We start from the raw sequence: 25,548 nt of genomic DNA, 5'->3' as shown, positions 1-25,548 counted from the left end.
CGGGTCCTGGGATTGAGGCCTGCATTGGGCTCCGTGCCCAGCAGGAAGCCTGCTTTTCTCTCTCCCACTCCCCTTCTTGTGTTCCCTCTCTCGCTGTGTCTCTCTCTGTCAAATAAATAAATAAAATATTAAAAAAAAAAAGACTTGAATCTTTATAGCACCCACCACAGACTGGAGCCTGAGAACTTTTGTCTTCTTTTGTTTCTCTTTTTTGTTAGACTCCTGTCAACAATGAAGTTTTAACTGTCTTACCTAGAACTTAACGAAGTGCTAGACTTAGTGGAATATGACAGTTCTTTTCTCCGGTCTGAAGGATAATCGCAGGCTTAGCCGAGTTTTTTGAGGCCTCTACAGGACTAGCCCTCAGGCTAAAAGGAGACAAGAGGATAGCCCAGTGTAGGGAAGAATTTTTATACTGTTGCACTTGTCCAAATGTGAAACAAATTCTCTACATAATAGGTAACCTTTACTGAGTGTCTGCTCTGTGCCCAGGCACTGCGCTGTGCACTCCGTGAACACTGGAACTTTTAGCCCTCACAGAGGCTTGACTAGGTTTTTGCACATTTGTAAATAAAACTTTCAAGAGTAGTTAACTTGCTTAAAGTCAGACAGTTTACTAACGAATTGATAAGAATAGTTTGGTAGGTGGAAGAGCTAGAAATTGAACCCAGAGCTGTCTGGTTCCAAAAGATACCCCCTTGGAAGACAGTCCATGGTCACCGAAGGTTTTGGGGAAAAAAACTAGACAATCAGAGTTAGTAAATGGGTTATAAAGGGGCTTAAGCATTCTGTGGAATGATTGGTTAGGCAGACCTTTCACTTCTCTTTCAACCGTTAAATTCTCATCCTGTAGTGTATGTAGAATCAATTTGCAAGACGTACTGTTAGGGAAATGATAGCCCGCGGTAGAGTCATTACAGGAAAATAGGTTTCTCTTTAGAAAAATTAGCTCTTCTGCCAATTTTATACAAATTCTATAAATTTGTTTTCCCGATATTATGCAGACTATGATGTTGGTCAGTTTAGCTTTAAAAAGAAGTCATGAGTCCAAGTGAAGAAAGTGCCAGGAAAAGAAAAAAAATTATAATGAATGACAAGAGAATTTGATTAGAAAGCTCTGTATCTTTAAAGCCAATGACTAAATAGCTTTTGGAATACATTAAGGTGTGTTTTGTTTTTAACATATATTTAGGAGTGGTTTACTGTACATTTTAGAAACCTTGAGTTTTCAAAATCTTCTCCGTCTACGTCAAAGTTAATTTTTTGGACCCATGTGACTTCCTCGCCTCCTCAGACCTGAGACACATTATTTAGGCTTTAACACCATACAGGGAAGCAGGAAGAGACCTGAAGTTTACCCCTTCAGCGTGGGTCAGAAGAGTCAATGTCCTGATTTTTTATCACTACCAACAGCACCATGCAGATAGGGCGAAAAGTAGAAAAGGCACAGCAGTGACAGCTTGATCTCCTGCATCAGTATTCAAGACCTGCTTGGATAATATTTGTTTTTATTGAATTGGTTATTAGTTCTTTAGTTTTTAAGTCTTCAAAAAATAATTCAATTACTTTTATGTCCTCTAATTGAATCACTTTGGTAGGATATTGTTTTTATTTAGCCAGACATAGTAAAATCTCACACTTAGAGCTCTAAAGGTTCAAATGGAAAAGATTATCCTAAGAATAGCTTTGACCAATTTGATTTCATCTTTATCACATCATTTAAAGGGTTCAAGTTCTTTATGATGATTGTCTACTTCAGTGATTGATCTTTAAAATGGGCATAGAGAAACAGTTTCTCAATTGTGGTTGATACAGCTGTGAATTAAGGTTAATTCATAAAACCTTTCTTTTCCCCAGTTTGTCATAACTGTTTTTTAGGATTTGGTATGTCTGGCTTTGGGGAATAAATCTTTCAATGTATTAACTTCATTTCTTTACATATCTCCGTCATATGAAAATTTAACAAAATAATATTATAATGTTAAATAGGTTTTAATCAATTTTATGTCAAGTATAGAGTACAGTTTGAAGAGGGGAAATATGATAAAAAGCTTTATGATATCAGTATTCTGAAACATTTTCCCATTCTAGATATAGTCTGTGGGCATATTAGATCTTATAAACCTTGACTGGGGAGACACTAATTAAAGGAAATTCAATGAGTATGATCAGTTTTTATATATACATATGTATAAACATGTTGAAAAAGAAGATGTTCCTGTGAAAACTAAAATCTTCTAAATATATATATATTTCTAAAATGTTTAAAAGTTGTTTTTTTCTAACAGAATACTAGTCACACTGTCTTCCAAACATAGAACTTTCTGCATAGGACAAAATACTTTATTACTCTGTAATTTTGTGATTTATTTTTTATAACTTTATATCCAGAATGAAGGGGAAAAGGATATCTTGAATTCAGAACCAAACATTATAAATAGCATTATCATACCATCTTAAAAACATTTTTTGTAAAGATTTTATTTATTTATTTGTCAGAGAGAGAGTATGAACATCAGCTTGGGCGGGGGGCAGCAGGCAGATGGAGAAGCAGGCTCCCCACTGAGCACAGAGTTCAATGAAGGACTGGATTCCAGGACCCAGTGATCATGCCCTGAGTCAAAGGCAGACGCTTAACCGACTGAGCGACCTAGACCTCCCATATCATCTTAAATCTTAAAGTACTTTAGAGTTAGGACAGTGGGCCCCTCATTTTACAGACTCAGATTCCAAGAGGCTGACTTGTTGCATGTTCTACTAGGAACACTACCTCTGCCAGGTGCTGGGACATGAGGATGACAAAGATATAATGCTTGTCTCTAAGTTGCTTACCCTCTAGTTGAGGACCAGGCATAAACAAATAAAATACGATTTTGCAATGAGATGATTGAATGATCTACTGAGTGCTGTGGAGTCCCGGAAATGGAAAACTATCCTCAGCCTCCAGAGTTCGGGGAAGGCTGTCCAAGGAAGGGGTAAGTCCTCAGCTGAGGCTTACAGAATAAAAGAGGTGTCTTATTCCTTTAGCTTGAGAGTAGGCAAATGGGGCTTATTTTATGATTCAAAAATGTATGACCTGATGCATTTTAATGTCTGATACATTTCATGAGACGAGGATGATTGATTGTAGGGACTGTGTGGGTGAATGGGGGAGGGGCACTGAGTAGAAGGTTCTTGACTCTCTATCCATTATTCTCCCACTATTATGTCTTATTCATGTGTAATGACAAGAATTTAAATATGAAACAAATAATTCATTTTATAAATGCTATAACTGAAAATACAATAAGCACCAAACAACCAAGCAAAATATAAATAGTAGAAAGTATTGATGTAAGGATTTCAGTCGTTGATGTTAGAGTTGAACAAACTACTAAGCATAGAAGTGATCGAAATAGTGTATATGTGCCATTCCACGTATCATCATTCTGTCAGAAAAAGAAAAATGATATACATGATACCCTGAGAATCTCATAAAGCTAGAGTGTGTGATTTTTTGATGTAAAAATGTTTTAATTTCAGTAAGTAATGCTAATGGTAGTGGTGGTTTTTTAGGATCTTAATTGCTGAAGTCAGAGTTGTTCTGAAATGTCTTGGTCTAATGAGCGAAGTCAGAAAAGCCCTGACTTCTATTACTGCTGTCCTTCTCACTTCTTCTCCAGCTCGAGAGGAGCCTCTTCCAAAGCCTCCTCACTGCCCTGCCCCCAACCTGGGTCTGTATTTGTGGCTGAGTGTCAGGTACCCCGGCAAGGGCCACAAGTAGACTGTCCCTGAACGGACTGAACAGACCCGAGACCTGGATAGCAGCACAGCTGGAGCTCACACTGGTAGTGACTGCCTATAGTCACTGAGATGATTGCTGCAAACATTTGCTTACGTGCCCAGTGAGCACTAGACAGGTTGGGAGGAAAGTATGGGTGGCAATTTCTTCAATAAAAATGAAACCATTTAAATAAATAGCCTGTTGACGGTTGGTATGCCAGTAGCTCCATCTTCCTAGTTGAAGAACATATTTTAATGTTACCCTTTAATATTTAAAGACAGAAATTCTCCAGGTACATTGTGCATACTCTGGTTTTTTGTTTATTAATCCCCTGGGGTGGGACCCTGTTGGCTATGGACATCTTTTCCTTACAGATACCGTCATTATGTCTGTCTGCCCAGGGATTGTGTCAGTAGTGATGTTTCTCTGCCTCAGGCTGACTAAAACCTTCAATTAGGAAAGCTCTGTATTCTGGGCCAACACAGGCAAGAATGACATTGTGATGTTTACCATTTCTGGAAAATCAAGTCAGAGTTCATGGACCTTCATAGCAAAGCAGCACTTTCATCCAGGCAACATGTAAAGAAGGATGTTAATTGGTGAACTGATTAATTGATAGATGATCCTCTAAATAGACATTAATAGTGTATTTTATAAGGAACTTTATTTAAAAGAAAATAAATGTCAGTAGATTTCTGTGATCAAATTTTGATATACTAATTAGTATCCATTACTAGTCATTTTACTACACCCACATTCTTTTTCTGCCTGGTAAAGGAAGTTCCACTTTTTGTGGTATTTCATTGGATACATATATTTTTTATCTTTCTACTTTGTAACTGAGAAACCCAGTCTTCCTACCATAGTACAATTCTGGTATTTTCATTTAAACCTATTTAATTATCAAAAATAATTTTGCAAAATGAAAATCTGATCATTGAGAACGTCTACATGTACATACATTATAATTTACAAATTATATAAAACTATAGCAGGTGATACTGGATTTAAGAAGGAAAGCTTTTATAGTATGAATCTACCCCGAAACCACTGTGTGCCCTTAAAAATGATTTCTTTTTTTTTTTAATAAGTTTTTTTTTTTTTAAGATTTTATTTGTTTGACAGAAACCACAAGTAGGCAGAGAGAGAGAGGGAGGCAGACTTCCTGCCCAGCAGAGAGCCCCATGTGGGGCTTGATACCAAGACCCTGGGATCATGACCTGAGCTGAAGGCAGAGGCTTTAACCCACTGAGCCACCCAGGCGCCCCAAAAATGATGATTTCTTGATCAGAATAAGAACATTCATCACATAACTCTTGGTTCATAAATGTAATTTAATATAAATTCAATACGTTGTTTGAACAGCTAAAACAAAAGGCATGGTTTTGTTAGATAATATATTCCACTAAGAATCACTTTTATTGCTGTTGTCAGTAACAAAATTTTCTTCTTATAATTTGGAAGTTATCATGGAAGACTTTGGATACGTTCTAAAATTTTTCTGGTTCAACCAGTTGTTAGCAGTTAAATCTGTGTATTTGGGAAGAAGTGGCCCAATATTGAGAACTATATGATTAATTTCCATTTCAGCTGGTACAAAGGCATTAAGGGTCGGGGACCAGGGAATGATTCAGGGACCTGCAAGTTAAATTAATTTCAGATTGTCACATGGCAAAGATTGGTAATAACAAATTAATATGCAAGCATACACATGCACATACATATATACAAGTTTCTTCTCATGTTCTGTGATCAGTACAACATTTTAGGCAGAATATGCTTTATAACAAAAAGTGCACAAAGATCTTGTCTTCATAGATGGGGAACATTTTTAAAACAGAGTGTACCCTGTGAGTAAATGCAGAGTATCTGGTAAGTGTACTTAAAACCTCAGGAGCTTTGATCAAATGCCAGCTGTTACATCAGTTCTGTTGGTAATCTTTCTTACTGATCTGTGACCTTGACCTTGTGCTTGTATCTGTATGTCAAATCTATTTTGGGGATGGGAAGACCATAGTTGAATTTAATAGGATTTATGCTACAATCTCAAAGGATGTCCTGTGTGTGTGTGTGTGTGTGTGTGTGTATACATAATACATACACATGTACACACACATACACACACACACACACACACAGTGTAAACACTTAATTCTAGGAGAAGAAAGCACCATTTTTCATTATACTTTATATTTTGATAGGGATTGGAAAATATACTTTTGAAAACGAATAGAAAGAGAGCACCAGTTACTTTGAAGAGCTCTTAAAAAAGGTTAATAGAACCTATACCTTCTATTTATTTTATATTTAAACACTTTTTTCCCACATTGATGTGCTACCAAAATAATGTGTCAGTGAGTGTTTTGTGTTTCTTCAGAGAAACTGTTGTTTCCTCAAGAACAGTAGGAGGCAGTGAACAGACATTAATATTAATGCTAAATAAACATCGTATGTATTCTTTATCATATAATGATTCTCTTCTGGGTTTTTAAAAGTTGTAGTTAGAATTCATTTTAGCTAAAAGTATTCTAGTTTTCTAGCTAATGCAGCCCAGCATCCAGGAAAGCATTACATTTTTGGCATAGAACTTGTTGGGCAATCGAGCTCTTTCTCTAGCTCCTTTCATTCTGTGAGCCTTTTTTGACTTAAAAACCTCCAGCTTTTTCATCTTAATTTCTATTTAAAATAAATTTTTTAATAAACTGTAGAGGCAGAGTAAAAGGGATAGTGGATTTTATTGAATCTGATCATATACATAAGCCTTCAGAACAAAGAAGCTCTTTATTTTGCTGTATCAGTTATAGGGGATATCTGTTTCTGTCATCTGGACAAATAATTGTCCTCTCTCTCATATGCTTTTATCTACGTTATCAAGGATCCTAAATCTTTAGTATTGCATTTTATGTAGTATGTAGTCACTGTGAGATAAGCCAAAGCTCCAGTTTGAACATTAGCTCATATTTGGCTTTTAAATAAATATCTGTTTGAAATTCTGTGCCCCCCCCAAAGACAAAAGCGAAGATAAATAATTTGGGGGGTTTTGGATGTGCCAGGTGTATGGCTCTTTGAAAATCATTTTCTTCCCTCAGAATTCACTAAAAAGACTATAACACATCTTAGTCAGGACTATTTCCACAACTTTATGATAAGATTATCATCTTTCTGATTAAAATGCTGTCACGTTCATCAACTACAATTTGATAAATTACTTGGAATCAGAGAAATAAAATTTTAGAGTTGAAGAGGTCCTCAGATACATGTCCTTCTATTAAACACTTGAGTAAGTCAAGCACTAGTGTGTCCTGGGGAGTCTCTTTGAACAGGAAATGTGAGTGACACTATTTTACTCTTATGGAAGCAGCTGACAGCAAGTTAAAGCTGATGGACCTGGAAGTTAGGAGCAAATTTGGCCTTGGGCAAAAATATGTAAGTCCCTCAGGTTGCGGTGCAGAGCAATCTGGACACCTGCTTTCCTCACTACAGTGTCAGTGACTTCTGTTAGCAATCTCTGAAGACTATTTACATTTAAAATGAGAATGCCTGGGAGAGGGCAAGAAGCTCTTCTGTTCTAATTTAATGTTGAGGCCCCCAGTAGCGCAGAGTGTTCTTAAATAAGCTTATTTTCCTAGTACCCATCAAATTGTACAACCACACATCCGTCTTTTGATGACGATACTACTACAGGGAAAATTACTATCTTGAGATTCAAATTATAGCAAAGGACATTAACAAATATTTATTCCTTTTTTTCAATGAGAAATAGATTCTGATAAGTGAAATTTCAGGCTTCCTCTTTGACCATACCCTTTTTATTCCCCCTTGAAATGGCAGCAATTGAATGTTTCTTTCACTTTTTGTTCCTTAATTTTTTTTTTTTTAAACTGACTTTTGCCCATTTCTGCCACTAATTTATTATGCTTCTCTTATAGCGGGGGTCAGTCTTTTAGATTTAGTTTTAATAAAATGATAGTTATAATAATTAAAAGAATAACAAATGATATTTACAGTTTTTTTACATGAAATAACTCAAAGTTTTTCAAATGTTTACAAATACTTAGAATTCCTTAGTTTTTCCAGTTTGAAATAATTGACATACATTACTATAAGTTTAAGGTGTACAGCATAGTGGCTTGATTTACATATATTGTAAAATGATTGCCACAATAGATTTAGCTAACTTCCATCTTCTCATATCAATACAATTTAAAAAAAAGAGAGAGAGAAAAGGAAAAAAATTTCTTCTCATGATGAAAACTCTTAGGATTTACTCTAACGACTTTCCTAGATAGCAAACAGCAGTGTTGTTTTATTTATTTCTTTAGATTCTACATATAAGTGAGATCATATCATATTTGCCTTTTTCTGTCTGACTTACTATTTCACTTAGCATAATGCTTTAGAGGCCGTCCATGTTGCCACAAAATGGTAGGATTTCCTCTTTTTGTGGCTGAATAATATTCGTGTGTGTGTGTGTGTGTGTGTGTGTGTGTACGTACACAGCTTCTTTTTCCATTCACTCATCAATCCTTAGACACTTAAGTTATTTCTCTATCTTGTCTCTTGTTAATCATTCTGCTCTAAACAGGGATGCAGATCTGTTTTCAAGTTAGTATCTTTTTTTGCTTTGGATATAGTCTCCGGAGTAGAATTGCCAGATCATATGGTAGGTCTGTTTGTCATTTTTTGAGGATCCTCCATACTGTTTTCCATAGTGGCTGTACCAATTTACAAACACACCAAGAGCGTACAAGGGACTTTTCTCTCTACACCCACATTGGCATTTGCTCTCCCATTCTCACAGGCGTGAGGTGATGTCTCAATTGTGGTTTTAATTTTCATTTCCCTAATGACTAGTGATGGTAAGCATATTTTTTCATGCATCTTCTTTGGAGAAATATGAGGACTATTCTAGTCTTTTGCCCTTTTTTAAAATGGGTTATTTGGGTTTTTTCTATTAAGTTTTATGAGTTCTTTAAATTTTTTGGATATTACCCTTTATCAGATATATGGCTTCCAAATATCTTTTCCCATTCCATAAGTTATCTTTCCACTTTGTTGATTATTTCTTTTGCTGTGTGGAAGCCTTTTACTCTGATATAGTCTAATTTTTTTTTAATTGCTTGTGCTTTGCTTTATTGCTGGGTGTCATATTCCAAAAATCATTAACAAGACCCGTGTCAAGGAGCTTTATTCCTATGTTTTCTTCCAGGAATTTCATGATTTCAGGTCATACTTTAGTCTTTAATCCATTTTTGTGAATGGTATAAGACATGGGTCCAGTTTTATTCTTTTACATGTGACTATCCAGTCATGCCAACACCAGTAACTGAAAAGGCTATCTTTTCTCCATTTAGTATTCTTGACTCTTTTGGCAAATATTAGTTTATTTCTGGGCTCCAGGTTTTGTTCCATTGGTCTGTTTGTTTTTATACTAATACTATTTTGGTGATTATAACTTTATAGTATAGCTTGAAATCAGAAAGTGTGATGCCTCCTGCTTTATTCTTCTTTCTAGCTGCCCTCCCCTGCCCCACTGCTATTTGGTGTCTTTTGTGGGTCCATATAAATTTTAAGAGTGTTATTTTATACTTCTGTAAAAAAAAAAAAAAAAAGCCATTGGACTCTCGATAGGAATTGCATTGACTCTATAGGTGGCTTTTCGTAAAAGTGACATTCTAACAGTATTAATTGTTCCAGTCCATGCATACAGGATACCTTTTCATTCATTTGTCTTTTTCGTTTGCTGTCATCATTGTAGTTTTCAGAGTAGAGATTATTCACTTAGTTTATTTCTAAGTATTTTATTTTTGATTCTAGTGTAAATAGAATCAATTTCTGTTTTAGAAAATTTGTTGCTAGTATACAGAAATGCTACTGATTTTTGTATGTTAATTTTGTATCTTGCAGCCTTACTGAATTTATTGATTGCATCTAACAGACTTTTGATTGGTTGAGTCTTTAGGATTTTCTTTTTTTTTTTTAAGATTTTATTTATTTATTTGACAGATGGAGATTACAAGTAGGCAGAGAGGCAAGCGGAGGGGGGTGAAGCAGACTCCCCGCTGAGCAAAGAGCCTGATGCGGGGCTTGATCCCAGGACCCTGAGATCATGACCTGAGCCGAAGGCAGAGGCTTAACCCACTGAGCCCCTAGGATTTTCTATATATAAAATCATTTCATCTGCAAATAGAGACAGTTTTTGCTTCTTCCTTTCTAATTCTGATACCTTTCATTTCTTTTTCTTGCCTGATTGCTCTACCTAGGACTTCTAATACCATATTTAATAATAGTGGCAAGACTGGACACCATTGTCTTGTTCCTGATCTAAGACCAAAAACTTTCAACTTTTCACCATTGAGTGTGTTGTTAGCTGGGGGCTTGTCACATATGGCTTTTATTATGTTGAGATATTTCTTCTGTGCCAAATTTGTTAAGAGTTTTTGTCACAAATAGATGTTGAATTTTGTCAAATGCTTTTCTGCATCTAGTAAGATGATCATCATTCTTTCCTTTCATTCCATTAATACGATGTGTCACATTAATTGATTTGCTGGTCTTAAATCATCTGTACATCTCAGGAATTAGTCCCATTTGATCATGGTAAATGTTTCTTTTAATATGCTGCTAAATTTGGTTTACTAATATTTTATTGAGAATTTTTTTTATCTGTATTCATCAAGGATATTGACCTGTAGTTTTTTATGTTTGATTTCATTTTGTTTTGTTTTCTAGTAGGGTCCTTTTTTCTGGTTTTGTATCCAGATAATGCTGGCCTCAAAAAGTGAGTTTGTGAGTGTTACCTCCTCTTTCATTTTTTGTAAGGGTATGACAAAAATTGGTGTTAATTCTTCTTGAGAGTCAGTGAAACTCACCAGTGAAGCCATCTGGTCCTGGGCTTTTCTTCACTGGGAGATTTTTGAGTACTAATTCAATCTCCTTACTAGTAATGTCTCTTCAGATTTTCTATTTTTTTCCTGATTCAATCTTGGTAAGTTGTATGTTTCTAGAAGTTTTTCCATTTCTTATAGGTTGCCTAGTTTGTTGGAGTATAGTTGTTGATAATAACTTCTTATGATCCCTTTCATTTCTGTGGTATCAGTAATGGCAATATCTCCCTTTTTATTTATAGTTTTTGTTGACTTGGGTAAAAACTAATTTTTTATTTATAATAGGGGGTTCACTGTAGTCTTTACTTCTTAAGGAAGTCCCAGGACCCTCAATCTGAAATGTTATTTTTTCTTTCTTGTTCTGTGAAATTTAGTGTTGAGTTTCATGTATTATAACTTCTCATTGGCCCTTGGTTTAGAAAGCTTAATCTCATACATTTGGAAAATGTTTGGTGTTATGTGCTTTTGATAAATTTTAATAAATATAAATCTTGGATTTTTGTTCCCTTTTCAACTTTTAAAACTTTCTTTCAAAGTCTCACCTTAGAGAACACCAAGAGTTTTCTTAATTATTTAGCTTGATTTGTATTGATTTAATGGAAGTTTCAATAATAAGGACTTTGGAATCTTCCTAGTACTCAGATATTTTTCTTTAAATGCTTAGTGAAACATCTTAATAGTTTTCTTAGCCTGTTGGGTGAAAAGCATTCCTAAAATAATCTACAGTGGAAATTAGGTAATATTGTCCAATAGGAGTTACTCTTGAATGTCACATTTCAGTAGACTTTCAGTTACTTTTGCATTTTGAAGAACCAGAGTCAAAATTTAAAATGCTCATTAGAGTGATATTGGAGAAGTACCTTTAAATTCAGTACCCAAACAGGTATTACTTGATAATGGAGAATAGAGTGGAAGAGATTTCATGGAAACATTTGGAAGTCATGAGGTATTCACTAGACATAATTTTAAAACCATAAAAAGTGAATTCATAGGTGTTTAGTCATTGAAATGTGTTTCTAATGGAGAATTTGATGCAAGTAAGATACTGAATCCTTTACAGCTGGAGGAAGACCTTTCTCATTATTTATTTATTGTCAATTAAAAGTAGTCACACATGCAAGAATTCTATTAGATTCATCTTTCATTTATCCAAATAAAAATCTGTTTTGCCATTTTAAAAAGTGCTTAAAAATTCAGTAGATTTTCCCTTTCCTTAATAAGCCATTACCAAATAGGGAATACAAAATGCATTGCAATGAAAATAGTTTAACTACTTCAAAGAATCAATATAACACTCATTTGGGAACTCTTAACGTGCAAATTATTTACAACTATCTTATTGATTAAAGTTCTTAAAAAAAAAACCTTAGACTTCAACATAATTTCATATTTTTCAGGTACTTAAAGAAAATGTAGCTTTAAAAAACTACACTCTGAATTCACACATTTTACTAGATAGACATTTAACTAAACTAACCTATGTGTTGAAACTTGAATCTTTCCCCAGTTTTGTGCATATGGTCAAGATTCCATGGACTTCTTTAATAGTTTATTTTTTTTAATCTAACAGTAATTTTTTTAACCATATGCTAGCTAGAGCAGTAAAATGTCAACTTTATAAAATTTAAAAGATTTGCATGCTTCTAAATAATTTTCAGTTAATAAAATGAAGATTCAGTTTATAATTTTAATGTTATAAAGTAGTTTTACATGAATTTTATTAAATTATCAGGAACTGCATTAATCCTTGATATACTGTCAAGCAGGGTTCTTTGGATCTGGTGTTAGTTTTTGAAACTTTTTTTTTTTTTTAATATTTCTATCTAGTAGGAAGGATTATATTGCATGTCTTTAACTCTTCTTTTAACATTTTAATCAATGTGTTTTTAATAGGAAAAGAACAGTTGTCTTGCTGTTACTATATGTGCCAAATCAAAAATATGTTACAGAACCTTAGTGACCTTAATTTTCCCATACCATTAAGTATTTTGCCATTTTCTGGTCTTGAGAATTAATTCATTATTTATTTCCAACTGTGCCAAATAAAGACTAAAAAGAATAAGCCAAGAGAAAATAATGGAAGTGCCTAGAATGATGATGCAGTAGTGAAATAAGCCATCATTATATCATCTTCAGTTTCCTTATCGCATAGTCCATTAATTCTGTATCATTTTTCATGAATGTTTAAAAAGTCTGGACACACTGTCTTTGTAGTCTTCCTGTTCTAAGCCTTTAGTAAACACAACGGAAAATTCAGGATTTTCCATTTTCCATCTATAATGTCAAAGAAAAGAAAGTTGACCTGGGAAGATGTTCCAATTAGATGAATCAGAGGATGACTGCAAAGAGAATGATTAGTAGTACTCCACACATGAATGGCGATGGTGACATTGACCGTATAAGCAACAGCTCTCACGTGGTCTTCAGATGACAACATCCTCAATGAATTTTTTCACACTCAGGAATCAGTGAGTGAACAATATAGTCCAACGTTATAGTTCTTTTATATTTTTCCAGGTTTATTGAGGTATAATTAACATGTAACATTGTGAAGGTTTAAGGTCTACAGTGTGGTGAATTGATATGCACATTTTTGCAAAATGATTACCATAATAAAGTTAGTTAATATACCCATCACCTCACATTGTTCCCACAACACTATAGTTCTAAAAACAAAAAGGAAATACAGTATTTCATCTGGTCAGTTGACTTCAATAAGAAGGGCTTCATCACTCACTATTTTGTGACAAGAACCTCAACTGTTCTGTTTCGCTCAAAGGAAGTATGACAGTATTCTTCTTTTATGATGTTGGTACATCCAAATTTATTTGAAATGATCGTTAAGTGGACAAATATTGAAGGCTGGTTTGTAATAAAAGAGATCAGAAGAAAAGAGATGACATGGATATGAAATAATTCATTAGGTTGGTCATTATAATTGGTGTTAGTAAGTCTAAAAATAAAAAATACGTATTTTGCAATTATGAAACAAGGAAGATTTCTGTCCTCTTGTCAGCGTCATTATGAGCTTTCAGAGTTCCCTAAAGTAACACATTTTGAATTATACAAGTACAAAAAGAAGACTCGGAGGTGATAATAAAGTTTACCCCTTAGACATGTACCAATCTGGAATTGGTACTTAAAGGATGTTTCCAGGTTCTTGCATGACAGTTGATGAGCTGTCAGTTAGCATTATCTTTCAAAACCAGGAAGATACGGAATAAAGAATGTGTAAATTTTTACTTAAAATTCTGATTTTTAAAATATTATCCCTTCATTCTTACTCTATTAACTATTCATAAATTGACTTAAATATTAGTAAAATGTTTGTTGCACTTAGATGGTAATGGTGATGCCTATTTTTCTTGGTACACTGAGGGTTAAACAAATCCATTAAAATTACAAAGAGCTGATTTTGATTTAGAATGATAAATCTAAAATGAAGATTAAGTCACCTCTTGATATATTATAAAAGATTACATAGAGCTTTTTTAAAATCAGCTTTTCTAAAAGTTCTGTGGCACCGCCTTATAAAAATGACAACTAAGTTTCAGTTCAATCAACTTTTATTCTATCACTGGGTAAGTTTAATTTTTTTCTCCTTCATACATGTGCATTTTTAGGGTTCATTAAGTCTTTCTTGGCTTTGCCTGTCATATCTACCAACCTAATGTTTAAAGATAGTATACTAATATAACATGTTTTAGTTTCTAAACTAAAATTCTTTACAGAATCTCATGAGAGTTACAAAACTTGTGAGGCCTTCATTTGTTCATTTGTTACTTTTTTCTACCTTTTTTTTTCCTGCCCCCTCCTTACTTTTACAAAACTCTTGGTTTTCTTTTACCTCCCATAATCCAAATGTTGTGGAAAATTCTGTTTCCTTTGCAAAACCACTTAGCAAGTGTATGCCATATAAGTAAAGTCTCTTCTTTATTGTGTTTGTGAAAAGACCGTTGAGTATCTTTAAATAGACACAGGCTCTAATAAATCATTGTCATAATTATGGACGTGCAAGTAGATCCACTGGTAGGCCACTAAATCACAGTATTTTGTAAAATATTCCAGTTTTAAAATATATTGCTTACCAATCTCTCAATAAGCCTAATTCTTTATTTTTTTTTTAAGATTTTATTTATTTATTTGAGGGAGAATGAGTGAGAGAGAGCATGAGAGAGGAGAAGGTCAGAGGGAGAAGCAGACCCCCAAGGAGCTGGGAGCCCAATGCGGGACTTGATCCTGGAAGTCCGGGATCATGACCTGAGCCTAAGGCAGTTGCTCAACCAACTGAGCCACCCAGGCACCCGTCAAGAAGCCTAATTCTTAATAGTGTGTTGACATTTAGTTAATTTTAACCGAATATATGTGTTAAGCATCTGGCAGCGTTTTTAAGTAACCTGTATATAAAATAAAAGAGCAAACAAACTCTATGTCAAAGAGTCAAAAATAATGTGATGGGGTGCCTGGGTGGCTCAGTTGGTTAAGTGTCTGCGTTTGGTTCAGGTTATAATCTCAGGGTCCTGGGATCGACTCCTGCATGAGGCTTCTTGCTTAGCAGGAGGCCTGCTTCTCCCTCTTCCTCTGCTTCTCCCCCTGCTTGTGCTCTCTCTCTATCTCAAATAAATTTTAAAAATCTTTAAAAAATGTGGTTGTCTTTTTGCTAAAAGAAAATGAGTCGGGATATTATACTAACTGCATGATTTTAACTTTAAGAAGTTTATTTATTAGGCGTGGTAATCCTTTACATTATACCCTAATATCTGTAGTTTGGGAGATGTACCATATTCAGTCACCTTGCCTCCTCTTGTTTCTTTTCTAAATTTGTCAATTAAATTGTATTCTTTATAATGGAAATATGAAAAGGCAAGATTTGGGAAAGCTAGGAAGGGTTGTTAATGATTTCTCCTGCTTCGTTATTTAAAGGAAAGAAAAGGAAGTTATCAGAAAGTATTTGGCTCACTCAATTCCCTGAAGAGTTTTTAAATAGTAGGATCTGAGTGAATTCAAGCCTTAAGTAGTCTCAGAATTCCTCCTTTCTTCGGCATTTTTGCTAGCACGATGGTAGCTATTGCCACTGAGTGCCTCTTGAAGCAGCATCTCAGGAAATGCAGCCTTTGATTTACAGATTCATCGTATTAAAAAACAGGTTTCCTATTAAAAAAAGGTCTTTCCTCCCTGTTTCATAATGGTGCTGTTTATATGTTTTCTTTCCCAAAAAATTAATGAAAAATAACCACATCGACTTAGAATTTTCTGGAAGCAATTATTCATCTTCCCTTCAAGCCTATTCTAAATTTGTTTCCTACTCACTTTCTACAGGGCGCTGTGATTGCCTCTTGTATACACACGGTAATGTTTACACGTATTATGGTAACCACATTTTCTCAACTAAAAATTGGTACAAGTGCCCTGACACATTTTTCTAGATTAATGATTTTTATTTTAAAAAATGTTACAAATTTTTTTTCAAATCACATATAATAGTTTATTTATACTTTATTTATACTGATAATGAAGTCACACAAAAAGAAATAGCATTGGTGGGGAAAAGAGTATTTTCTATGAGGAACATTCTAGAAATTTAGAATTACAGGTTCATCCATAACCTGTCTTCTTCATCTGCTACGAATGGACCTCACATTAAAATTTTTACCTAGAGCAATGAGTGAAGATTTCGGATACATTAAACCTCTGATAGACTTGATGAGCATGTAGAGAATCACTCTTTTCTGGTTTTAATAGGTCATGGTAAAAACGAAGCTTTGATTATGCTTCAGTGTTTATGAATATGACTAAGACTGTCACACTTTGCATAGGCCTGTAAGATACTTACACTTGTCAGTCTTCCATTTCTTTGAAAACAGAAATCCTACAGATTACTTAACGGAATTTGCGATGTTTGAAGGATGCTATCAGAAGTAGTACTCAACCCTACACCCAGCTCATCAGATGAGTCCATGTCACATGATCTCTTTTCTTTTCTGCACCTCTGCTTCTGTTCCCTCATAATCTCCCAGTAAAATAAGAAGGCTAATTCTAGCTCCATTATAGAGCTACATCACTATAAAAGAGACTTAGCATTCATATTACTCTGTGCAAAGTGCTCATGAAAATTCAGAAACTTGGTGTGCTTTGGAAGACAGTTACATAATGCCGAAGTATCTTCTCTAATTGATTGGCAATGTGGATTGATTCATGGGATTTCCAGTGGCAAGTTGCAGTTTAATAGGAATGGCAAAATATGTACCAAAGAACTGTCTACAATGCATATATGTGTATGTACATTATGTTTTACGTATGTAAGTATGTTTTACACACACATATGTAGAAACTTACAAATACTAGATTCTTTTGCTTATCGGTAGCATAACATGAGTTCTGCCCCTTCTTAACTTTTTTATTTATTTTTTTTCTTTTTCTAGAACACTGCTATTTGCATTTAATTGGACACAAAAGATGAAGAAGGAAAAGCAGTATATTCGCTAAGGATTCTATGTGCTTGCTGCTGCAGACCTATGTATTAAGAATTCTTCTGCTCCTTCTTGCTTAGGAGTTGATCAGCCCTGTGGTCAGGCTCCTTTGGAATTTGCCTGTCTTTCACCTTGTCGTTGCCAGAGGAAATCCTTGTTGGAATGTCACAGGGCATTTCTGCCTGATTACTATGGAAGGTGATAAACTGGCAGTCACTTATTAAAGTTACATCTCACTCACCCCCAGAAAACCATTCTTTAACGTGAATAGAAACCAAGCTCTTGTGAACACTTCTATTGAACATGACTCATGGAGAAGAGCTTGGCTCTGATGTGCACCAGGATTCTATTGTTTTAACTTACCTAGAAGGATTACTAATGCATCAGGCAGCAGAGGGATCAGGTACTGCCGTTGACAAAAAGTCTGCTGGGCATAATGAAGAGGATCAGAACTTTAACATTTCTGGTAATGCATTTCCCACCTGTCAAAGTAATGGTCCAGTTCTCAATGCACAGTCCTATCAGGGATCTGGCATGCTGCATCTCAAAAAAGCCAGACTCTTGCAGTCTTCGGAGGACTGGAATGCCGCGAAGCGGAAGAGGCTGTCTGATTCCATCGTAAATTTAAACGTGAAGAAGGAAGCTTTGCTAGCTGGCATGGTTGACAATGTGCCTAAAGGCAAACAAGATAGCACATTACTGGCCTCTTTGCTTCAGTCATTCAGCTCTAGGCTGCAGACTGTTGCTCTGTCGCAACAAATTAGGCAGAGCCTCAAGGAGCAAGGATATGCACTGGGTCATGATTCTTTAAAAGTGGAGAAAGATTTAAGGTGCTATGGTGTTGCATCAAGTCACTTAAAAACTTTGTTGAAGAAAAGTAAAGCTAAAGATCAAAAGCCTGATACCAATCTTCCCGATGTAACTAAAAACCTCATCAGAGACAGGTTTGTGGAGTCACCACATCATGTTGGACAAAGCGGGACAAAGGTCATGAGTGAACCCTTGTCGTGTGCTGCCCGATTACAGGCTGTCGCAAGCATGGTGGAGAAAAGGGCTAGTCCGGCCACTTCACCCAAACCTAGTGTTGCTTGTAGCCAGTTAGCGTTACTCCTCTCAAGTGAAGCCCATTTGCAGCAGTATTCTCGGGAACATGCTTTAAAAACACAAAATGCAAATCAAGCGGCAAGTGAAAGACTTGCTGCCATGGCCAGATTACAAGAAAACGGCCAGAAGGATGTTGGCAGTTTCCAGCTCTCGAAAGGAATGTCGAGCCATCTCAATGGTCAAGCAAGAACATCGTCGAGCAAACTAATGGCGAGCAAAAACACGGCCTTCCAAAATCCAATGGGTGTCGTTCCTTCTTCCCCCAAAAATGCAGGCTATAAGAACTCACTGGAAAGAAACAATATCAAACAAGCTGCTAGTAACAGTTTGCTACTACATCTTCTTAAAAGCCAGACCATACCAAAGCCAATGAACGGACATCACCATAGCGAGAGAGGAAGCATTTTCGAGGATAGTAGTACGCCCACAACTATTGATGAGTACTCTGATAACAACCCTAGTTTTACAGATGACAGCAGTGGCGACGAAAGTTCTTATTCCAACTGTGTGCCCATAGACTTGTCGTGCAAACATCGAATTGAGAAACCGGAACCTGACCAGCCTGTTTCTCTCGATAATTTAACTCAGTCCTTGCTAAATACCTGGGATCCCAAAGTCCCCGCCACCGTAGATATCAAAGAAGATCAAGATACCTCAAGGAATTCTAAGCTAAATTCACACCAGAAAGTAACACTTCTTCAGTTGCTCCTTGGCCATAAGAATGAAGAAAACGTAGAAAGAAACAGCAGTCCTCAGGAAGTACCCAGCGATGTGCCCAAGTTCAGTACTCAGAATTACACGAGGACTTCGGTCATTGAAAGCCCCAGTGCCAACAGGACTACCCCCGTGAGCACTCCTCCGTTACTCGGCTCCACGAAACCAGAGTCTCCTATCAATCTCTCCCAGCACTCTCTGGTCATCAAATGGAATTCCCCCCCATACGCCTGCGGCTCTCAGTCTGAAAAGCCCGCCAACACCGCATCCAGCCACTTGATGGACCTGACGAAGAGCAAAGAGTCGCACGGAGAGAAGCCCATCCAGAATGAAGGCGCGCAAAACTCTGCAACTTTCAGTGCCAGTAAACTGTTACAGAACTTAGCTCAGTGCGGAATGCAGTCCACCTCAGGAGACGAGCAGAGACCCAGCAGGCAGCTGCTAAGTGTAAACACAGATAGACCCGTGGGCATGGTTGACAGATTAAACAGTCCTCTGCTGGCAAATAAAACAAACGCGGTGGAGGAAAACACGGCCTTGAGCAGCCAAGCAACAGGTCCCGAATCAGGACTTTCTGGTTCTGAAATAGAAAATCTGCTTGAAAGGCGCACTGTCCTCCAGCTGCTCCTGGGAAACCCCAACAAAGGGAAGAGCGAAAAGAAAGAGAAGATTTCTGTGAGAGACGAAAGTACTCAGGAACACGCGGATAGAGCTTTAAGTGAACAAATACTGATGGTCAAAATCAAATCTGAGCCTTGCGATGACTTACATACTCACAACTCAAATGTGCACTTGACCCATGACGCCAAGGGGGCCCCATTCTTGGGTGTGGCGCCTCCCGTGCAGAGAAGTTCAGCTGCCTTACCCGTGTCCGAGGACTTTAAATCGGAGCCCGTTTCACCTCAGGATTTTTCTTTCTCAAAGAACGGTCTGTTGAGTCGACTGCTAAGACAAAATCAAGAGAGTTACCTGGCGGAAGATCTGGACAACAGTCACAGAAACAGTGAACTGACAATTCTAGAATCAAAGAACCTTTGCATGGTCCCTAAGAAAAGGAAGCTCTATACTGAGCCTTTGGAAAACCCATTTAAGAAGATGAAAAATAACATTGTCGACGCGGCACACAGTCACAGTGCTGCGGAAGGACTGTATGGGTCCTTGCTTAACCAGCAAGAGCTGAAACTGAGCAAAAATGATCTTGAACTTAAGTACCCTGCCAGTCATGGTGCGGCGCCCGAAAGTGAACATAGGAGTTGGGCCAGGGAGAGCAAAAGCTTCAATGTCCTGAAGCAGCTGCTTCTCTCAGAAAACTGTGTAAGAGATTTGTCCCAGCACAGGAGTAACTCTGTCGTCGAGAGTAAAAAGAAAGGACACAAAAATAACGTGACCAATAGCAAACCTGAATTCAGCATTTCTTCTCTGAATGGACTGATGTACGGTTCCCCTCAGCCCGGCGGCTGCATGGATAGCAGGACATTTCCGTACCCAGGAGTAGTGAAATCTCCCATGAGTCCCCCTTTTCCCGAGCACTTGGGCTGTGCAGGGTCTAGACCGGAATCTGGGCTTTTGAACGGGTGTTCTGTGACCGGTGAGAAGGGACCCATTAAGTGGGTTATCACAGATGCGGATAAGAATGAGTATGAGAAGGACTGTCCCAGGCTGACCAAAACTAACCCGATACTGTATTACATGCTTCAGAAGGGAGGCAGTGCTGTTACCAGTCGAGAAACGCAGGACAAGGACATTTGGAGGGAGCCTGCACCTGCCGAAAGCATCTCACAGGTTACAGTCAAAGAAGAGTTACTTCCCGCCGCAGAAACTAAAGCTTCTTTCTTTAATCTAAGAAGCCCATATAATAGCCATATGGGGAGTAACGCCTCTCGTCCACACAGCGCCAATGGAGAAGTTTACGGACTATTGGGAAACGTGCTAACAATAAAAAAAGAATCAGAATAAAACGTACCTGCCATCCAGCTTCGGATCTTTTTAAAACTGCTTAGTATGAACTTGCGATCTGTATAAATAAGAGCATGATTTGAGAAAAGCATGGTATAATTGACACTTTTTTCATTTTGAAAAGTATTGGTTACTGGTGATGTTTAAATATGCATACTGCTTTTTGCTTTACGTTAGATGTCATGAGGAAACTACTGAACTAGCAATTGGTTGTTTAACACTCTGTATGCATCGGACAACAACTGTGAGTAGCCTATGAATGAAATTCTTTTATAGTCAGATAACAGGCATAAATGAAAATGTAAATCTCCATCCATAGTGGATTAACGCATTTTGCTGCCTTTATTAGGGTACTTTATTTTGCTTTTCAGAAGTCAGCCTGCATAACACATTTGTTTTTAAATCCAAATTGTTAAATAACTCTTGAAATGTTAATTATTGAGTAAAAAAAAAAAAAAACCTAATTCACTTCTCATTATCTGATTCAGAACCAAATTAGAAAAGAAAATGCTTACATTTTTCACTTTTGCTAAAAAACATATTTATTTTTAACTCTTGGAAGGGGTTTTGTGGTTCCCAATGTGTCTGCCCTACCCCAGTCCTTTTCAATATCTATTTCTTTAAACCTTGTACTACTTAGTAAAAATTGATTACAATTGATGGGAGTTTGATAGATCCTTCAAAAAAGGCAGATTTCCATTTTTGTATTTTAGCTACTTTACTAAATTAATAGTCCTCCTTTTACAGAATTAGGAAAGTTAAACATTTACCTTCAGGTGGTTTCCTGAATAGGTGAATATTTAAGAAGTTGTTTTTAACAGAAGCAAAATGGTTTTTCTTTGGACAGTTTTCACCATCTCTTGTAAAAGTTACTTCTCACCATTTCTGTGGTACCTGTGAGTCTTACGACCAGGGTTTCTTAAAAGCTGGACTCAGACCACCTGCATTAGAATCATCTGGAGCCCTTGTTTTAAAATGCAGATTCCCAGGCAGCATCTCAGATCTACAGATCAAGAAGCTCTGCTCAGTGGACCGGGGAATCTCCCACCTGCATCTTAACACACTCCCTAGATGTTTCTTCTGCATACTGAAGTTTGAGAACCATTGCTTATGACTTTTCTCAGAACACAGGATTGTAAAAAAAAAAAAAAAGAAAAAGAAAAAAAAACAACTATTTGATGCCTATATTTTCCCCAGTACAGTTAGTTATACATCAACTCAAAATTTGCAATATTGTAGTTCATATATAACCGTTCTGTCTTTGGAAAATCGGGTTCGAAATACTTTTTATGACAAAAAAAAAAAATTGGGTGGAGGGGACAACTTTCATATCTGGCTCAGCATCTCAGGAAAATCTATGATTATTTACGTGTTCTAATGAGTAACATCTACTTAATTAGCCTTAGGGATGGTATAACAGGGCCACTTACCAAACTCAGGTGATTCCAGGATGGTTTGGAAACTTCTCCTGAAACATCCTTAGTTTCTATTGAAATCATAGTCCTAAGATCACTGCTGACAAAGATGAAAACATTTCAAACCCAAGGAAGGCACTAAACTCAGCTTGACTAAACAGAGAAGTTCAAAGGGCACATAGACATGACAGAGTTGTACACGATCACTCCATTGGACCTATTATTTTAAAATTGCAATTAGAAGTAAACATTAATATTATCTTGGAAGAACTTATTATTGAGCCACATGGGGTTTTGATCTCGCAACAAGTCCATATGTTTAAGTTCAGCTTTCATTGTCCACAATTCAGTCACCCGGTAATATTTTTGTTTTTAAAAGTGAACCAGGTTTGCAACTGACCTATCAACAAATTGTTATATAATCAACTATTAATTAGAAGGAAATCTATTTGAAGTTGTTCTACTTGAAGTTGTTTCTAAGATTTTTATATTAAAAATGGGCGTTATTTCCTAATATGAATTAAAACCCTAAATGATTATTTTTTCTCAAAATGATTTGTAAATAGTTACTGGATTATATTATAAAACAATAGTCAGGAGTGAGTATTATGCTACATCATGGAGAGATGAAGGCATACACTTATTCTGAAGTGAAAATCCCACTGGCCAGTGAATATATTCTACTCCATCCCATATTGACTTTGTGACAATCTTATTGTCTACATCCTATAAATAAGCTTTTAAGCAAGTCATTTTTTTCCCTGCTACATTATGAAAGGTCTGGAGCCTTAGAGATATGCTAGGAAAATTGTTGGTATTCCCCTTTGGTCGGGGAAAAATGGGCTTTCACAAGGGAGGGAAATTGAGGTCAGGGGAATGAACATCAAGGGCCAGCATTGCTATATTTTTGTTTGTTCCTTTGGTTGGTTGGTTGTTTTTGTTGTTGTCGTCGTTCACAGTTAAAGGAATGAGGATATATAATACGTAGCTAAACATGACCAGAAAAACGATGTTCTGATTTACTAGAGAATGTCCCCAATTTGAATTTAGGGTGATCTTAAAGAAGAACAGTGAGAAAGGGCACACATCCATAAATTCACTTTGTTTATGCATATGTAGATACAAGGATGCACATATACACATTTTCAAGGACTATTTTAGATACTAGATAATTTCTTCCCAATGAAGTCATTTGTGAAAGGGTACTACAGCTCTCATTGACAACAGTAAGGTAGCATTGCCTGTTTATTCTCTGGTACATGTTACAGAAGAGTAAACTGGTGAGAGTATATATTTTATATATATATATATATATAATATGTATATATATATATATTGACTTGTTACACGAAGATGTTAAAATCTGTTTTTAAAGGTGATGTAAATAGTGATTTCCTTAATGAAAAATACATATTTTGTATTGTTCTAATGCAACAGAAAAGCCTTTTAATCTCTTTGGTTTCTGTATATTCCATGTATAAGTGTAAATATAATCAGACAGGTTTAAAAATTGTGCATGTATGTATACAGTTGCAAGTCTGGACAAATGTATAGAATAAACCTTTTATTTAAGTTGTGATTACCTGCTGCATGAAAAATGCATGGGGGACCCTGTGCATCTGTGCATTTGGCAAAACGTCTTAACAAGTCAGATCAGATGTTCATCCCAACATGACAGTATTCCATTTTTGGATATGACTTCTGTGGTTTAAGCTTTGTGGAAGAATGTGCTTTGAATCCAAGGGTCTTAAAACTTTTTAAAATCAAGTCAACCACTTTTCAACATGACAAGTTCACACAACTACTTTCATGAATTTTTTAATCCCATTGGAAATGTACTGTTCTACCAGGAGTATCCCAGTATGCTGGAATACAGGCACATTACCACTCATGAGATGAATTCTGGCGTTTACACAACCAATTTTGATGCGATCTGCTTCGTAATATAATTTGTCATTTTTATTAGAAATTTAATTTCTTCATGTGATGTCATGGAACTGTACATACTGCAGTGTGAATTTTTTTGTTTTGTTTTTTAATCTTTTAGTGTTTACTTCCTGCAGTGAATTTGAATAAATGAGAAAAAAAATGCATTGTCTTTGGTTTCAAATGACTGTTATTTTGTGGGCTTTCTCTGGTTTTTAGGTTTTCCATAAATATAAAACTCCCTGGTCACGAAAGTAGCAAGTCTTCAAGGATACTTTACCCTTCTCCGAAAGAAAATGAAGAAGTGGCGGCCAGTGACTTAATGTATCTAGAGGCAGGGCAATTGAAGTGTAGCTCAAAGAGGCAGGCAGCTTACCTTGCCTCGATTCCGTTGTTTGGTGTGTAACTCAATGATCACTGTAGATTTTCAAAGTGTGGAAGAATTTGTAAAGTGTTCAGAAATAAAGATTTGATAAACATTTGTTTAAAATAAGATTTTATTGGGTTTTATCCAATTTTCAATGAGTGTTATGTTCATTTTAAATTTAAAAAAAAAAAAGGTCAGGGCGCCTGGGTGGCTCAGCTTGTTAAGTGTCCGACTCTTGATTTCAGCTCAGATCATGATCCTCAGGGTCATGGGATCGAGTCCCCTGTGGGTCTCTCTGCTTAGCCGGGACTCTGCTTCAGATTCTATCTCTCAACCTATGCCCCTCCCCCTGCCTGCTTGGTGTCTCTCTCTCTCTCTTTCTTTCTCTCAAACTACGTAAATATTTAAATAAATAAATAAATGTCTTCAGTCATCTTCCAAAACAATGTATATAGAACGTGTGCCCAGGCATCCATATGTAAATATATACCATATGTATATAGCTAATGACTAGTTGACAATGATAAGCAAAATATGTAATAAGTAAGGTAGACAAATTTATTTAGGAAAAAACAATTCCTGTGAACCGATGGCCTGGGAACTTTTATTTTTGCATAAGGATTATTAATGATAATTTAGGAGGAAGACATTTTCCCAAAATGAGTGTCTATTTTCTGGCACTAAAATAAGTCTGTTACAACAGCGAAAATGTTGCAGCTACTCTCCTAACAGGTCTATAAGCCTTTTCTGAAAAACCACCAAGTAGCAGAAATACATTCAGCTATTCTACATCATCAAAGCACTGAAGTTATACTTTGCTATAATGTATAGCAATGTATAGCTATATAGATATAGATATATAGATACCACCATTAGAAGCATAGCCCTGTTTATTGATTTATATTCTGAAAATGCATAATAAGTGTACTGAGTAATTAATTGCCCA

General features: G+C 36.2%; 1 protein-coding gene across 3 annotated transcripts in view; it reads left to right on the top strand.

Annotated features, from left to right (window-relative positions):
* NRIP1 (nuclear receptor interacting protein 1) overlaps window positions 1-24,402 on the top strand; it is a 100,642-nt gene extending 76,240 nt beyond the window's left edge. For 2 of the 3 annotated variants that reach the window (XM_032352665.1, XM_032352675.1), the window contains exon 2: window positions 17,073-24,402. In XM_032352665.1, coding sequence (XP_032208556.1) covers window positions 17,424-20,894 — 3,471 coding nt within the window. In that variant the 5' untranslated portion in view covers window positions 17,073-17,423 and the 3' untranslated portion in view covers window positions 20,895-24,402. The remainder of the gene's footprint in view (window positions 1-17,072) is intronic. The other variant, XR_004287894.1, reaches the window with a different exon arrangement.
* Window positions 24,403-25,548: the final 1,146 nt, after the last annotated feature.

This window comes from Mustela erminea, chromosome 1 (assembly GCF_009829155.1).
Source record: "Mustela erminea isolate mMusErm1 chromosome 1, mMusErm1.Pri, whole genome shotgun sequence".
Lineage (NCBI taxonomy): Eukaryota > Metazoa > Chordata > Mammalia > Carnivora > Mustelidae > Mustela > Mustela erminea.
Note: the sequence above shows the minus strand (reverse complement) of the source record. Positions and strands in the feature narration are given on the sequence as shown.